Source organism: Neopelma chrysocephalum, unplaced genomic scaffold, assembly GCF_003984885.1.
Source record: "Neopelma chrysocephalum unplaced genomic scaffold, ASM398488v2 Primary Assembly neopelma1_97065, whole genome shotgun sequence".
Taxonomy (NCBI): domain Eukaryota; kingdom Metazoa; phylum Chordata; class Aves; order Passeriformes; family Pipridae; genus Neopelma; species Neopelma chrysocephalum.
This window is the reverse complement of record NW_020925707.1, coordinates 1,659,780-1,677,427: the sequence shown is the minus strand read 5'-3', so window position 1 is coordinate 1,677,427 and position 17,648 is coordinate 1,659,780. Positions and strand designations below refer to the sequence as shown.

Genomic DNA, 17,648 nt, shown 5'->3' with positions numbered 1-17,648 from the left:
AGCAACAAAAAGGACCGTGTGCCTTTCCTTAGTGGATACACAGCTCACATTCAGGGTTTGCCCAAAGGCCTCCTCTGGATGCTAAAAATACTGGATCGCTTGCTTTTGTGGTGTTCTGTTTTCACAAGTGGATACTAGTGATTTCTCTCTAGAGTACAGAGTTTCACAGCCTTCAGTGATCCTGTTACCTTTTATTGCACTACTTTTCGTTTAAGAATGATTAAATATTGAGAGGTAGCTGGTCAGTGTTTTGATGTCTTGGTATCTTCCCTACTGTATCAGTCAGAAGGTGCTGCCATTTCTCTCTGGTCATAAAACGCCCATGTAGATATTTGCTCATTCTTCATTTAGGCAGGTTGACCAAGGTAAGAAGCATCAGATCTTCCCTATCAGCAGAGTCCCTGCTAGATTTGTACCTCATTGGCCCTCAACTTTGGGCACTTTAAAAGAGGGATTGGTGTATATGCCATGGCTTCAAAATTAATTACTTCTTCATAGCTTTAAATTCACACCACAGAAAATATTTTAGCTTAACCTATGGCCAGGAACTGTTTTCTTACCAGCCCTTAGTTTGTGTTTCTTATAGATGTAAAAAACCATCTATAACAGAGTATACTAGGTGTCTTGGACATATGGAAGATACATTAACCTCACTACCGTGTTTGTCATTTTCAAGAAATGAGGACATTTCCATCACTGTGTACTTATCGACAGGCAAGGTAGTGTAAGGTCCCCTTCCTCCTTTCATAAGTGGTCAGGCTCTGGTATTGCTGTAGTGAAAACCAGCCTGCTGGTGGTCCCCAAGGACAAAGTTACCGATATTACAGATTTACTCAGTTGGCTTGTATGTCACTTCATTGTACAGCAGTTAGCTGCAGTTGAGGTTAACTTGAGTGGATGGTTTTCACTTTTGCTATTAGCAGAAAGTTAGGTTTTTCTCATGCGGCTGAAGGCTATTCTGGCTTCAGCAAAACGAACTGAACTAGTTCTGCAGTTAAAACAGAGCACTTTTTTTTTTCCAGCTTTCTAGATGGCAGCAATTATTTCATGGAGGAAAGTAGCATATCCCTTTTTATTTTTCTACTGGACTGTATTGCCATCAGGATATGGACCACCCTAAGTTGACCTAAGGCTGTGTTGTGCCAAAAGAGATGTTCCCTTTGCCCACCCACTCCTGCACTCCTCTTTATGATGGCCTGGGGGAGTGAGTGGCTGTGGGATGGATGACACCCAGTAGCAGATAATGGAGAACCTTTGGGAGGTCAGAGACTAGGGGCTCCTCCTTTTTGAAGCCAGCATTTTTTGGGATTGGCTTCATTATCACTTCACAGTTAAGTTCTTCCCACATGATTTCAACAGTTCACCTGAAATCTGAGTGCCTGTTCTTTCAGCTTTCATTGTAGTTCATAGAATCATAGCATGATGATCTTAATTTGTTAATATTTTCACAGAGCGCAGTCTGGTTGCTTGGTGTTTGTCTCAGCAAGATTCCATGTTAACTTGAATCCTTGAAGACTAATTTTACATTAATTTTACATTAATTCTCTAATGCTATGGAACAAAATGCAATTTTCTTTCCATTTCAGTGGCTTTGTGTTTCTTCGATTGATTTGTCCTGCTATCCTGAACCCAAGGATGTTTAATATCATCTCAGGTGACTAAATGCTTCAGATTGAATCTATACTTTATACAGCAGGAGGCATGAAATCACTTGTAATGTCTAATGAAGCAAAATAGGAAGTTTCTTCAAATACTATGTTCAAAGTCGTGTTATCCATGTCACTTGGCTCACTTCTCCTTAAGACAGCCAGCGTATGCCTTTCTCCCTTAAGGTTTGATTGTAGTTATCTCCAATGTAATTTTAAAGTCCAGAAAAACATGCATTGTTGATATTTGATAATAACATTTTGAATTAAAGTCTAGCATTGCTTAATGTATTTAGCAATGTGAAAAATGGAATTTTGGGATCTTCATATGTTGCTTTTAATACAGTGCAGTGCCAAAGTTAATGGCTGAATTTAATGGTGTCTCTGAAATGAGCAAGATTTATAAAGTTCATGTGTTCCTGCAGAGCTTGGAATACATTTGTGCGCCTAGAAAATCATTCTTGAACAACTTGTTTGAATGTCCTGCTGACATGGCTTCCAGCCATTGGAGAGGTCTTTTGACTCATTAAATATAGTAAAATCTCAAATACAGAATCTTAAAGATGAGAGAGAGAGGGGCAGCATTCAGAAAGGGTGAAAAATAGAAGGAAATAAAAAATCTGGTTCAGAAAAGCTTGTTTTCTTTATTCATAGACAGTTTTTAAGACAATGTAGCATGTTTTCTATCATCAGTCTTTAAGGTGACTGAGAAGAACTGTGTTGAACAGAGTTTCTTTCTTTCTCTCACACAGTAATAATTTCTGTACATGCTTTGGAGAAAGCATTTGAGAAACATGGCCTGGATCCTTTCTTTAGCATTTTATTATCTTCGGGTAGTTTGCAAGTTAGGTACCTCCTAATTTGGGTTGCACTGTGACTGCAGGTGTAAAAAGTCAGATTAACAAGTTTTTTTTGGACATCACTAAAGCAACTTGTTTTATTTCATCAAGTGACATCTTTCACATGATGTTATACTATTAAAATTACTTTATATAATGTTAAAGATACGTAATTAAAAATATGAATGGGAAAAGAACTTTTTTTATATGGGACTGCTGTTAATTTTAAATGAATGGCCAGTAACTCTCTATTTTGCACTCTTGCCAGATTCTCCTTCCCCCACTGCTGCAAGAACGCTGACGCTGGTCGCCAAGTCTGTGCAGAATTTAGCAAATCTGGTTGAATTTGGAGCTAAGGTGAGTATAATTTTACGCAAAGAGGACAATGCGGAACTATGTTTCCAGTACATTTTTTACATGTACTTGTGTAATGCATGCAAAAATCTGTTGCTATTTTCTCACGCTGAACCTCTGACTTCTTCTCCTACCCCACTCTGACCTCAGATTTATCACTCCTTAGATTGGTGTTTTCTGTGGAAGAGCACCTCAAACTCTATTTGTATTTACTGTCATACTGCTAGACATAATTAATGCTGTAAGTCAAGTGTACATATTGCACTAAAAAGCCCAAGCTTTCAATAAAGTTTCAATTATAAGACTAAGAGAATGCCAGCAGTAACTGGTCTGTCTCAGTTCCCAGGCTGAAACATTGCTAAAAATAAATTTGTTGATGTAAGCATAATTAACATGACTTCAGGCTGGCATTATAGTTATTTCTCTGACACACAGAACTTGGAATGTAAGAGTTAATGAAAAAAAACAAGAAGGGGGACACTTATTCCTGATCATGCCTCTGAAAGTAGAGCATCTGTTCATTGCAGCCAGGTATTGAGAGACACTCATCTTAATGCAAATTCATATCGGTATCCATGTGTAAGAAAAATTCTGAATTGGAGATTCTCAATCTTCGGGATACAAGAAAATACTGAATTCTGTATTCTTTTGTCTGGTTGCACACCAGACATTAGAAATTCACTTGAAAAAAGATAACATTAATCCAGTTTACATACTTGTTTTGCAGTGTCATTTGCCTGACTGCGCTATGTTCCCTTCAGATGTGACAATTATCTTGGTATTACTTTGTTAATGAATGCTCTTTAAAATTACCAGGAGCCATATATGGAAGGGGTAAATCCATTCATCAAGAGCAACAAACATCGCATGATCATGTTCTTGGATGAACTTGGGGTAAGTGGTTAAAAAAAATATTTACTGAAGTTACATAGCAGCATTATAAATTAGAATTTTTTACACTTCTTATTAACTAGCTCAAAAGTGCATAAATTTTGAATGCTTATAACTGAATACACTTTTTTATGCACGTTTAGAGACTACAGATTGCTTGTCTCTTATATGGAACTAAACCCATCAAATATCTTCCTAGACTTTATTTGCCTCAGTAAATGTGAGAAGCTCAAAATAGATTTTATAGCCATGAGACTAGAAATTTTTGCCAGCAATACAAACCTTCAAAACATGTTTTAAACCAAAATTTTTTATGTATAATTTGTCACATGGTTTTGACCAGAGATGGAAATTAATTTTTGGTTTAAAAATTCCTAGGTCGAACCTTGGTTAGCATTGCCAAGAGTGTCACTGCATGCATTCTATATATTGTAGTTCACCACTCTGGGTGAAGAACCTCTTCTATTATCCAACCTAAACCTCCCGATACAACTTCAGACCATTCCCTCAGGTCCTGTCACTGGTCACCACAGAGAAGAGATCAGTGCCTGCCCCTCCTCTTCCCCTCATGAGGAAGCAGTAAGTGCAGTCAGGTCTCCCCTCAGTCTCCTCTTCTCCAGGCTGAATAGACCAAGTGACCTCAGCCGCTCCTCATAAGGCTTCCCCTCAAGGCCCTTCGCCATCTTCGGTGCCCTCCTTTGGATGCTCTCTAATAGCTTAATATCTTTCCTGTATTGAGGTACCCAAAACTGCCACAATATTCAAGGTGAGGCTTCCCCAGTTCAGAGCACAGCAGGACAATCCCCTCCCTCGCCCAGCTGGCAATGCTGTGCCTGATGCCCCCCAGGACACAGTTGGCTCCTGGCTGCCAGGGCACTGCTGAGTCATATGCAACTTGTCATCGACCAGGACCCTCAGGTCCCTTTCCATGGCACTGCTTTCCTGCATCTCATTCCCTATTCTTTACCTACACCCATGGCTGCCCCATCCCAGGTGCAGAATCCAGCACTTCCCCTTGTTGAACTTCATATGGTTGGTGATTGCCCAGTGCTCTACAATACACAACAGAAAGATGGACTGGAGATTTAGCTGGAAAGACCAAAATTGGTCTTGGCATCCTAAATCTGTGTTTTGTTCTGTTGAAGAATGTTCCCGAGCTCCCAGACACTACAGAGCACTCTCGGACTGACCTGTCCCGGGATCTGGCAGCCCTGCACGAGATCTGCGTGGCACACTCGGACGAGCTCCGGACGCTCAGCAATGAGCGAGGTGTGATGCAGGTAAGGTAACACCAGGCAGGATTAGCAAACACATCACAGGTACAGGTGGCATGTCCAGAGTAGCTCCTCAATGTTGGGATTCTTTTGTAGTATTTCTGTAGCAGTGTGACTGATAAACATCTTAAAATACTGGCATTTCACCTGGAGGTTATTAGCTGTGAAGGTAAATACTTAGTCCATAGTTTTGTTTCTTCATGCAGCAAAACCAAATTGGGGTATTTTTTTGAGTTTTCAGAGGAAGTTTTAGTTTCTAGCCTTAAACACACAAAATTACTATATCCTGACAGGCTCTCTGGGTCATTGGTTTTCAGATCTTGGTTTTTTTTCAGTTGAGAACTAAATTAGCTTTCTTTTAATACCTCATTTATCCTCATTAGTTTGCCAGTACACTTGTACACCTGTAAACGTGGCAAACACCTGTATGCTTTCTCTGCCTCCCTGTTAAAGCATGAAGCAGCAAGAAGATCCATGGGAGGAGAGGCAGAGTTCATAGTGCTGTTTTAGACTTCTCTTACTAAGGAATCAAGACACTTTTTTTAAAAATTAATAAACTACCTACTCGCAGGTCTGATGGGCTGATGCTGAAAATGCTGCTCAGGGAGGACAGTTCTGTTTCCAGTAGCTAATGTGTGGTTTACTGACTCTCTCTCTACAGCATGTTCTTAAGAAGCTTTTGGCCATTACTGAACTGCTACAACAAAAACAAAATCAGTATTCAGTGTCTAACAACATCAGGTAGCAGCCCTCTACCTGCATTCTGCATGGATCCAGCATGCCTGACATGGCAACTCAGACCAGTACCACTTTCTTCTTGCTCTTGCCAAAAACAGCACACCCTGTCACGTTCCCAGTGATGTGTGAACTATGCAAAAAGAAAACAAAGATCCTGTTGGTGAATAATTGTACCAGCAGCTTTTTTAAGCTATCTGTGCAGGACATTTGCACTTTTTTTTCCACTTGGAAACAGTTTTCACAACCTCTGAGCCTTGGTGTAGAGTTCACCCTCCGCAGTGAAAATGCTGTGACTGTGTCTTGGACTTTGAAAATTATTTTCAGCACCTCTGATTGCCAAAGTTTTTGCTGTCTGGTTGGAAAACAATTATCAACTGACATGAGAAGAAATGTGTCATTCTGACAACTACCTATAACTGGATAACATTTCTTACTGTAATTTCTGAGTGGTGACAATAATGATGACTTTTGACTGTTTCAACCACTTTTAACTTGTATTTACAGTTTTCAGAATCTGACGTTATGGTAGAAACAATCTTTACTGTACACTTTTTATACCATACTGTTTCTCTCGCTGGAATTATGTGGAAAGAGAATATGCAGAATGGGTCTTGTCAGCTTTATTTTTTTGATGTGCCACTGATTCAGTCTGAATAGTTCTTCCATCAAGAACTGTATATCTGGATAAATCACAATGCTTTTGTAAAATGTTTACAACAGTAAATAATTTGAATTCAGTAAATTTATTGATCATTGTATCAGACATGCATGCGTTCATTAAACCATTTTATAAAATAGGTATTGTTTGGTCTTTTGTGTACTGTAAGTCTAGCATAAATATTATTTTTATAAGTGAAAAACAAGTTTTTAAAATAAATCAAGCTGCATATCAACTGTATGGAAACTTGCTAACTTTGGCTGCTGTGGAAATTTTTTAGTGTCTCTACATGCGGTGTACTTTAAAATGTTCACACTGTCACTTTTTCAGCATAAATCCTCAGAACAGCATTACCTTCTCCATATGCCTTAATTTGTACATCACAAGGTGAGAAAGTAGATGTTAAAACATCCTGGGTGGGCTGAGATTTAATAAAAAGAAATTCTTCCCTCTGAGTGGGGTGATGCACGGGCACAGTGCCAGGGAAGCTGGGGATGCCCTATCCCTGGAAGCCTTCAAGGCCAAGCTGGATGGGGCTTGGAGCAGCCTGATCTAGTAGAAGGTGTCCTTGCCCATGGCACTGCCACAGAGTGTTTAAAAAAATGAAAAGTAAAATGTGCTGTTGATTCAGAGGGCATTGCAGCATCACCATGTGCTACTTTTCTAGACAGTGGTCTAATAATAGGGAATAAAAGGATGCTGAGATTCAATTACAAGACTGAGATAATCAAGTAATTTTTATCACATGAATGTTGTTGATACACCATTAGAACACCTACACTGCTGCTTCTCCTGTCTATCAGAACTGCTTTTTCAATTCACTGTCACATGAAATCACAGAGACTTTACTTTTGGGTCTTTGCTGTAGTATTATAGTGGCTCTGCCAGTGGCACAGCTGCCCTGGTGTCCAGCTGGAACTGTTTCCTTGAAATGAGAGTCCAGTGCTACAGCTGAGAGCTCCCAAGTGTCGCAAGTACTGCACTCAGCAAGCACAGGTGATGCTCTCCATAGTGACAACACACCTGTTTGCAAGACCTTGGTACCACAGAAGTCTTTTTTTAGATTGTCCCATAACCCTGTGAAGTCTGTATTAAACTGCATCTGAGAGGAGTAAGTAATTAACAATGTCTTATTCTGCCATACTTAGATCTTAACAGAGTGTATAAAATGGATTATTTTGTGGATTGAGGTGGCTGGGTGTAGGCAGTACAACATGGTAAAAAAAAAATTGTCGAGCACAGAGATACCTGGGTAATCTACCAATTACACACAAAATGCAGCAAAGAAAATGAAACTGGGCAATGCCCAAAGCTGCATTTAAGTCTGTGTATTATAGAACTGTTTATGTTTCAATGGGGTATATGAAAATGAAACAAGTTAGTGGCTGCACTTCACGCACAGCAAACTGTTCCCAAACCACAGATGAGTGCCATATTTCTAAAAGCAAGTATTTCTTGCTAATATTTGACCTTTCATGGATGAGGGTTTAATGGAACCACAACTAATTTTATTTTAGCAAAGTAATAGGGTTTATTGCCAAGATAAACACTAAAAGCATAAAAACTGTATGACACAATATAAGGAACCTGTGGCAGGTAGGGTCACACCTGGCACCAAATTTGTTCCTGGAGGGGTAGGAGTCCCTCTTCCTTTAAGGTAATGCAGAATCCACAAGATCATCATCAGTCCACTCTTCCTAATGGAAGGGAAAAACACAATACCTTGAGCAATGTGTGCATGTAGTGTCCTGTGTGTTCTTTACGGTCAGAATTTAAGAACTCACAGAAGGATTCCACGAACAGAGGAAAGACTAAAAAAATATTATAAATTGTGGCAAGTCAGGCCTATAAACTTAAAGCTAGTTATCCATACCTACTCTTACATGGAGACAGTCATGGAGCAGCCCCTTGCAGCACCAGTCTGAGGTTTAGCTCATGCTTCTTACAGCTATGTAGAGATTTCCACCACAGCTCATACTGCAACCTCTTACCATTATCTTGTTTTATGGCCTTATCACCTTGGAAGCTGAGTCACCAGTGTTTAACCACTACCTTGTCTGTTTCCTCTATCTTTCAGTCTGATGAGCTCTCCATACCAGTTCTGGCCTTCCTATTGATACTAACCTTCAGCTGCAAACAAATCATTTGAAACAATGTGTAGATTAAAACTGACTGTGCACCTGTATACTACAGTCTAACAACAGGATTAATGAAACCTCAAGGTCTGAGCAGTTTGCACCCACTATATGCTTTCAAAAAGTTAAGAACACTTTCTCTTTTAGGTCCTGGCCAGCTCAGATCTGCTCTTGCATGTGACAGTTACTCAGAACTGAAACTACACAAGTACAAACCCTTGGCAGTTCAGATACATCAGTAATGAAAAGTCCTGAGTTTAGGACCTGTTGGAACTGCGCAAGAGCCTATCATGAAATGCTGTAGGCTACGTGAATTTATCCAATCAGGTTACTCCTTTGGAAAAAGAATTATGAATTAATAACAAGCTCCAAAAATCAAAAATGCCTCAAACCATAGAGCATAACTAATTCACATTAAACTGGGGGAGGGAACAAGTGAAATCTCTAGAGCTCATTTAGAGCTGTTCTCTATGTGTCAGAAAGTGAAAAGTTTTGCCAGTACCTGTTTTATGGAGTTGCCTGTTTCAATATGCTTTTTAAGACTGGCATCTGGAGTAAACACTAGTCAAAGGTTTTATGGCATAGTTATAAAATATGTTCAAGGTTCCACATTTACTTAGAACATACCTTCAATGCTGGTTTTATTATAATCTTGTTTAAATAATTTTTTAGATTCTAGTTTGACACTGTAGCATCAACCTACTATGATAATCTATAATAGCAAGACTCCTTGAATTATAAAAAGACACAAATTTTGCATTTTATCCTCAGATTTTGGCAGACAACCCTCTTCAGCCTTTAGCACATTTTTCTAAATGCCATACTCAAAGACTGTCAGGATGCAGTGTCTTTAGTAACAAGAGAAGTCCAGTTAAACACGGTTCTTCACCCCTTCCAGTACGGACTCTCTACAATTTCCAGTCCATGGTTACAAACAAAAGCTCTGGAAGGTGGTCAGATCAGATGTGAAGGACTGCCTTAATTCTGTTTTCATTTGTTGAGTCACACTCATCAGTTTATCTCCACCTTTTTTACACTTGGTCTTATAACCCGAAGTAGTAGCTACCAATCTGTAATTCATGCAAGCCTTGCTGGCAAAGTGGCTGATGTAGAAATTTAGTCCAGAATCTGGCTTCTGCTTTGAGCAAGAAGCCAAATAAAGTAAATAAAAACTTTCAGAGCACAAGAAACAGCAGAAAGGATGGCCTGCGTGTTCTTCCCCCTCCCCACAAAAGACTGAGATAATATAAGAACACTTGCAAGCACAGGCTAGTAGGAAATCTGGCTCATTTGAAAAAAAAAAAAGTTGAAAAAGATTTGGTTTGAGCAACAAGCAAAAGAGTAGTACAGATGCATAAGTTTATCTCAGTAGCTGTGTCATTTTTATCTTGGCAGTTCAGAGAGGAAAAACAAGTACCTGTACAAAAGGTTTACTGACCTCATCCATTTTGGATTTCTTTGCAACATATTCATCATTTTCATAACCTTTCCTCTTCTTCCTAACCCAGATGAGAAGTGAAATGTTTAGATATTTTTATAAGTTAGACTCTTTCTATTTGACCACAAGATTAGATTATGGGCACACTTGTCACATAAAAAACTACAAAAGCCTCAACAAGAAGCTTGCTCGAAGTCCACTGTCTACTGAAGTGAAAAGGGCAGAAAAGAAAAATCAGCAAGTTCTTTGCCCTCCACATAATTCTTAAGAAAACATTAACCCTTTACACAATTCGTTTTAATCACATGGTTTTAAAGGCCTTAGTTCTCATTGCATACAACATCAAGTCACCAGATCTTAGAAGCCACCCAGGATTCTAGTTTTTTTTAATCAGCTTGCAGTGCAAATCAGCACAAAAGAAGGTATTTATGTATTTCTGAAAGCACTATGTTGAGTCTTGGTTCTCAGCTCCCAGTAGACACTCACACAGCAAGCATGTGAACGTTGTGTGCACATTTAGAGGTTTTCATTTTCAATCACTCATATAGATAAAAAATTCATGTTCTTATACCAATAAAATCAGCAGAATTTTAACACAAAGATCTACTTACGGGTTTGTATTAAGTGCAAGCTCAAAGGTATGACACTTCTCTAATTTCTGTTTTAGAGCAGCAACCTCTTCAGCCCTCGGCAGTTCATATTTCTTGATGAGATTTTTCATGCCTACAATGGCAACAACGCAGCTCTAAGCACATAAGTAATTTCTGCTCTGCCTTCTTGTGTTGGGTCTGCATAGCCAGGTGTGTTGGTAGTGGGGGGGCTACAGGGGTGGCTTCTGTGAGAAGATGCTGGAAGCTTCCCCTGTGTCCAACAGAGCCAGTGCCAGCCAGCTCCAGGAAGTACCTACAACTGGCCAAGGCTGAGCCCATCAGCAATGGGCTAACAGATTTAAGGGGGGGGTGAAAACCCACGTGTGCAACAGTAAGTGCTGCTGGAAAGAGGAATGAGAATATGTGAGAAGAACAGCCCTGCAGGCAGCAGGGTCAGTGAGGAAGGAGGGGGAGGAGGTGCTCCAGGCACCAAAAGGGATTACCCTGCTGATGAAGCTCCTGATGAAGCCTACGGTGAGACAGCTGTGCCCCTGCAGCTCATGAAAGTCAACAGTATGGAGATCCACCTGCAGCCTGTGGAGGAGTCCACTCTGGAGCAGGTGGATGTGCCTGAAGGAGGCTGTGATCCTCTAGAAATATCATACTACAGCAGGCTTCTGGCAGGGACCTGCAGACCCATGGATAGAGGAGGTTTGCTGGCAGGACTTGGGACCCCATGGGGTAGCCACACTGGAGCAGTGCATTTCCAAAGGACTGCACCCCATGGAATGGTCCCATGCTGGAGCAATTCATGAAGAACTGCAGCACGTGGGAAGGACCAACGTTAGATAAGTTCATGAATGATTGTCTCCTACAGAGGGACACCACACCAGAGCAAGGGAAGAGTGTAAGGAGTCCTCTCCCTGAGGAGGAAGGAGTGGCAGAAACAAGCTGACTACAGTCCTCCTGTGCTGGAGGGAGAGAATTCAGGAGTGAAGCCTAGCCCAGGAAAAAGGGAGTGGCAGGAGAAAGGTCTTTGAAAATCTGGGTTTCATTTCTCATTATCCTGCTCTGATTTGACTGGCAGTTAATTAAACTAATGTCCCCCAGCTGTGTCTGTTTTGCGCACAACTGTGACTGGTCAGTGACCTCTCCCTGCCCTTATCTCAGCACCCAAGCTTTTTATTATATTTTTTCTCCCCTGCCCAGCTACGGAGGTCACTGATAGAGTCGCTTTGGTAGGTACCTGGTGTCCAGCTGGGGTCAGCCCATGACAAGCTTATCAGCAGCATGGCTGCTGCTACTGCTTACCCCTCATAGCCAGGCTTGAGCCAACACTTTTTCCTTTCTTCCCTCATTATAACTCCACTGAAACAAGTCACTAGCATCACTTCACTCTGGATTTCCTCAAGGTAAACTCTAATAATATAGAGTTCATGTTACTGTGCTAACAAGCTTCAAAATACACAGGGTTTTTTTGCATTCAGCATTGTACCTCTGTCTTAAAAAAAGACTGGTTTCTGTCTGGTTAATAATGCAAGTAACATTTACAGCTACCTTTCAAGAAACAAGAATTTTTTCTCTATGACCAGCTTTTTGTAAAAGTCATTTACAAATGCTTCATAAATTCCCTTCCAACCATCATATGTTTACGGAAGAGCTGCCTTTGGGCTAAAGCTCCCTTCCAGAATAATGGAAGAGACGACTAAGTGATCCAAGTGTTCCCTTTGATCTCAGCAATGGAAACCTGAAGACTGGATTTGTTAGAAGAGAAAGGGAAGGGCACCTTAAGTTCTGTAAATTCAATTTAAATTGAATTTGTAGACCCTGATGACTTGTATGGTGCATTCACTACTTAAGTCAGCGTTGCCAAAGACTGAAGCTTCAATGCTACCACTCTCATTTTAAATGCATGCATTAGCCTAAAGCATCAAATAACTGATTACTTACGGGAATTTCATATCCCAGCCTTTTCACTTAATTAAAAAAGGTAATAATCAGCAGACTATATTCCCTATTAGCTAAACTATGGTAGTATTCTTGATATTTGTAAAATATATACATATACACACACACACACACATATTTCTCTCACACTAGTGAAGCTAAGCATCTTTTGAAATATGTTGATAGCTGCAAAACAGAAGTCCAGTAGAAATCCTGGCATATCACTTCACATCAATCATTCAGCTTACAAAAGGTACCCTCTGGTGGTAGTAGTAGTAATGTGCAGGCTTTGCCTGAAGCCACAATTTTTAAGACACAGTGACTTGAAAAGTCATTTAATCCTGTCTTACAAAAAACATTATCTAGTTCCCAAAATATATTTCTAACTTTTAAGTCAGCTGCTAGTCTGAAAGCATCAGGCAGGCCACTTCTCTTTTCATTTATTTCATTTTCATTTGCTTAATTTGTTCATTGTGTCTCAGTGTTTCTCCCCTTCCATCCACATGATCCATCCACACTGCCCATGTTTTACTTACCTTATGCATGCCCTGAGGTGAAGAAAACCACTTGAAGCACAGACCCTTTTGTCTAAAGCTTTTGTTATTTGGAAAAACTTGGTTTTTCCTTCTTTAGATACTCTTTATCATACTTTTCCAATGTTTACTTACATTTCATGTCATCTAGTAGTCTGGATAAGGTTGATCTGTTCTCTTTCAGCATAAGACTTTCTGATAAATAGCTTCAAAGAGACACAGAAGAATAAATTTTTAAAGTGCATAATTATTCGTGGCAGTTACTATCTGTTAATAAAAAGTGTATTATTTATTATTTATACCTGCTAGAGGTTTATGATTAGACTAAGTAAGAACACTTCGGTTATGTAAGTGCTTTAAAGTGATAAAAAAGCAAATCTGTCATTATAAGAACTTGACAAAAGTATTCCCCAGCCATGTGAGAAACTGAAGTTCCAACACTGCAGAATTCAACATTTCTAAATAACCCTCACAGAGCTAAGACAAATTAGGTATAAGATTCTATGGTAACATCACACTGTTGCAGAGTATGACTATGGGACAAGCCAAAACTACAGAAGAGTGTTTTTCAGACTGACCAACAGACAACAGAGCTTGCAAGACAGGCCTGCTTCTTTTGGCAGCTAAAAGCCATTCCTAAATGCTGTCTTGTAAGAGCCTGTGGGTTCCTTCTTCTTCCTACTGAGATTCAAACTTCCTTTCAGTAAGAACACTAATACATGCACATACTGCCTGGGTAAAACCCCAACAGACATGAGCAAAACTCCTCATCAAGACCCACAACAACCAAGTAGTTTTATCCCTTCCATTGTGGGAACGACAGCTCCAGTGTTCTCTCCCACCTCTGCAGGTGCACCTGCTGACAGGTCCACAGACCCAGCATTTGCTTCTCTCATATCCAGCAGCAAAAACTCAAGTAAAATAATAAATAACAAGGTTGTAACGACTGCATAGTGCAGACAGGTCACTAAGACTTGAGTTCTTCCTGAACATGCAAACGAAGTTCAGATACCTCATTTCCCATGCTATCTACAAATTATTTTAGTACTTTTTGCAAACACGCTTTTCTTAATTTTTGCACTAGCAGTACAGAATTACAGATCTAGGAAGGAGATCAAGTTTCAAGTTAAAGTAAGCACCTGAATGCTTTTATAAAATTTTGAAAGGACAGTGAACCCTGTAGATAATACTCTTTCTTTTTGAACAAGAGAGATCTGAGATTCATTTAGAGGAGGTTTATTTAAAAGTAACTAGTTTATTTAAAAAGAACTGTTTGCATTTTGCCTGCAGGTGTTACACTCCAGATGCAAAATGCTCACAGGCATGTGATTTTAACATGCCAGGTACAGCTCCTTTCAGGAACCACCTGAGCTGTTTTTCTGAAGAAAAGCATATGTTTTGTCTTTAAGAGAACCAAACCAAACAAACTACACATTTCAGCAAAAGTACGGAAGTGTTTGATAATGCCTGTGCAAACACCAGTGGCTAGGGCACAGAATGGAAAGCGGGGACTGATTTAAAACAGCACCTTAGCATTAGTTTGTTTCCATGGAAAATGAACAGTTGTACCAGCCAAATATAGCACTTAAGTTTCAGCATAGTAGCTGTCAGTTCAGTGTCATTTCAGTTGACTCTGGAACTAAAAATCTTACTTTTTCTTTAAGTGGTTCTTAAGAAACTCAGTTGCTACTGTATTTCCACTTTCTTCATCATAATCTTTAAGATGAGTCTGAAAATCCTATACTGTTCTAACTGAGGCAAAGTTGTCAGGTTTCTTTTTTTTTTGTTCTTCTAAAGGCATATAATAACCAGACACCAACTAACCACATTTATCACCTACTTTTTGAAAGTGAAACCAACAGTACCACTACAATTCTGAAACATACCTAAAGAACATAACAGTGCTAACAATCAGTAAATACACAATTCTACTAGTTAAGAATGCCTGGAGCAAAATAATTTTATACAGGAACCAAATAAACTGTTTAAATCATACCTCTACAAAGAAAACATTACCTTTCCATATTAATTCCTGCTCTTGAACCACTAGATAATACGGCAGTGAGAGCTATCAGTGAGGGAGTAAAGAGCAGATATGCATCTGTCAGAGCCACTCGACTGAGGAAGTCATCAGCTGTTTTCCTCAAAACTTCAGGATTTTCCAGCACTGGGTATCGAGTCTAAAAAGTAATCATTTAGGAAAGTAAGTGGCTGCTCCTCCTTCTTGTTTGTGAGCTCAGAACACAAAAAACAACAACATTTTACAAAGCTAAAATGTAGCAGGCCTTCCTCTTTTTCCAAAAATAGCCTAAAAAGCTTAAAGATCAAAAATAAACAACCATCTTTAAGGTATTTGTTTATCACTTTAGTAATTAGATCTTTTAAGATCACAGGCACAAAAGGAAATAAAGTTTTCTAACATGACACATGACAGACTTGTATTACTTTACTACACAGAGCATGAAGCACATCAAACAGTTTTTTATTACCTTCAAATCGATTAGAAATCCCTCAAATGGCCGGTATGGATTGTGGACGATGAGATGGAAGTTCAGTTGCTGAATAAGCAGCAGTTCATATTCCAGTATTTGTTCAAGAGCTTTTTCCTGTCCAAGAGGGCTTTCTCGAAGGTTACCAACGAACTGTGCACTGGATACATTAAATTCATCTACTTTACAGGCCAAAAATGCACACGTTAGCCTTGAGGAGGGGAAAAAAAACAAAAAGCCAACAACTGACTTAGGGAGTATCGATTCTTTTATCAAGAGTTCTGTTCACAAAATTTGCATCTTCAAAACACCATGTTCTGAAGACAATAAATTTTTCCAAATGGAAAGTGAAACAGACCATACTTTGTCTTAATGCCTATTTAAGCTCTCAGATTTCCTTTCTCCTTTTTTTCAGGTCTTTACACATATAAAAGATTATACCTCCAATGTTCCACTTGGCAGAATAAGTCTAGAAGTGTTGATAACTCACATTATTATCCGAGGATGATACTCCATCACTGAGTTATTGAGGTAAAAGCGTTTAAAATACATGCAAGCTGTTCCCTAAATTGAAAAAAATGGGGAGGGAAGAAACAAAGATGGATAAAGAAAAAATAAATACATTAGAAAAAAGTCACAGATCAGGCAAGTTTGAATATATACTACAGGCATACAGGATACACTAAGGCATTAAGACACACACAAAGCCACATCATTAAATATTTCATTTATGCCGGCAATATGACAGCCTTACAAAATCTTCTCTTTTATTTTTAGACATATTTTGCAAGACAATGCTCAAAAACCCTACAGTATCTTCATGAGAAAAATCTGGTATTCAAATGAAATTTAAAAACCAAAGACTGAAAAAATATTACACCAGAAGTTGCAAGCAATCCTAACCATTTGAATTTTTAGATCAGTAATTTCTGCAACATATTTATCAACATGAAAGCAGGTGTTTTCCAAAATCACTGCTTGAGGAGACTCTACAGGGGCCACCTCTCAAATATAAGTCTGGCTTCACAGAATGTGCCATGGCAGCTACTGCCACCTTTCAAAGGATCCTCAAGGGGGGCACTCTTCACCACACCTGCCAGAAGAAGGGAGGACTAACAGGGCACAAATACAAGCTATTCATCTTAATGGCTCGGCTTCAGCTGTAGGTCCCCACGCTCCCTTCTGAAACGCTCGCCTACATTCAAGGCAAGTCAGTTCAACGTAATTTTCTTTCTCCTTTGTAGGTTAGTTAACTGCCAGTACAAACGCTGATCCAGCTTATTCTGTGGTCAGACAAGCAATAGTGCTTGAGAAACAAGCGCTTGAGAACGACAGTCCAAACGCAGGACTGCCTTCTTTAGCTTCTCTGAGACTGCTTTACTGTATCATCGTCGTTTTATTGTAACATCAATCGTTACCATCGACCACCGACCATTACTTTGTTTCTACCCTTTGCTAAAGAGTACAAACCACAACAGTTCAGTCAAACAAAGCAGTCCAGTCACCCACGCAAGTGTAAGAGCCACAAGCAGAAGATCACGTTGAGAACAACTCGTTTTGAAATGGCTGCACGGCTCAGAAAACAAACAAAAAATATAAGAAGCGGGCACAGACTGCAATGCTGAAAGAGAGAAATGAGCTCTAAAGACATCCGCGGTTTCAAGAACAAGCCAAGCAAACAGCAGCAGGCGAAAGAAGGAGGGGGCCGAGGTGGACTGGTCCCAGCGCCGCTCACTCACCACCACAGACCGCGGCATCGCGGGCTTGAACACGGCGCAGAAGTCCAACAGCCGCTTCTCATAGTACTTGCATATCGCCAGCTCTTCGTGCGGCTCCAGGAGCACCAAGTCGCCCTGCGGCACCTGGGGAGAGGCAGAGCGGCGCCTCACTCGGGCTGCCCCGCCCGCTCAGCTCCCGCCCCGCGGCCCTGCTCCTCTGCCCCGCGCCCGCGTTCCCTGCCCGCCCCGCGGGCCCCGCGCACCTTCCCGGTGGCTGCAGCCCTGCCCCGGGCCCGGCGGTTCGCCTCGGCCCGGCGCCGAGACAGCTCCTCCTCACCGCAGAAGGTCCAGTGCCGGCGCTGGGTGCTGCTGTGGAACATGGCTGCATAACATGGCTA

General features: G+C 40.3%; 2 protein-coding genes across 5 annotated transcripts in view; one reads left to right on the top strand and one right to left on the bottom strand.

Moving 5' to 3' along the window:
* Window positions 1-6,646, top strand: part of RASA1 (RAS p21 protein activator 1) — a 54,789-nt gene extending 48,143 nt beyond the window's left edge. Inside the window, exons 21-25 of the mRNA XM_027671325.1 lie at window positions 1,587-1,654; window positions 2,754-2,842; window positions 3,656-3,733; window positions 4,876-5,010; window positions 5,666-6,646. Coding sequence (XP_027527126.1) covers window positions 1,587-1,654; window positions 2,754-2,842; window positions 3,656-3,733; window positions 4,876-5,010; window positions 5,666-5,749 — 454 coding nt within the window. The 3' untranslated portion in view covers window positions 5,750-6,646. The remainder of the gene's footprint in view (window positions 1-1,586; window positions 1,655-2,753; window positions 2,843-3,655; window positions 3,734-4,875; window positions 5,011-5,665) is intronic.
* Window positions 6,647-7,114: 468 nt separating this feature from the next.
* Window positions 7,115-17,648, bottom strand: CCNH (cyclin H). 4 transcript variants are annotated; one of them, XM_027671330.1, is made up of 9 exons: window positions 17,514-17,645; window positions 17,272-17,394; window positions 16,023-16,096; window positions 15,533-15,743; window positions 15,060-15,223; window positions 13,179-13,249; window positions 10,585-10,696; window positions 9,974-10,034; window positions 7,115-8,097 (listed from the first exon to the last, which is right to left on the bottom strand). In XM_027671330.1, the coding sequence occupies exons 1-9, from the start codon at window positions 17,628-17,630 to the stop codon at window positions 8,053-8,055; spliced, it is 978 nt and encodes a 325-aa protein (XP_027527131.1). In that variant the 5' UTR covers window positions 17,631-17,645; the 3' UTR covers window positions 7,115-8,052. The 4 variants fall into 4 exon arrangements, with proteins under 4 accessions (XP_027527131.1, XP_027527128.1, XP_027527127.1 ...); XM_027671327.1 differs by lacking the exon at window positions 9,974-10,034 and having other exon boundaries at window positions 17,272-17,385; window positions 17,514-17,648; XM_027671326.1 differs by lacking the exon at window positions 9,974-10,034.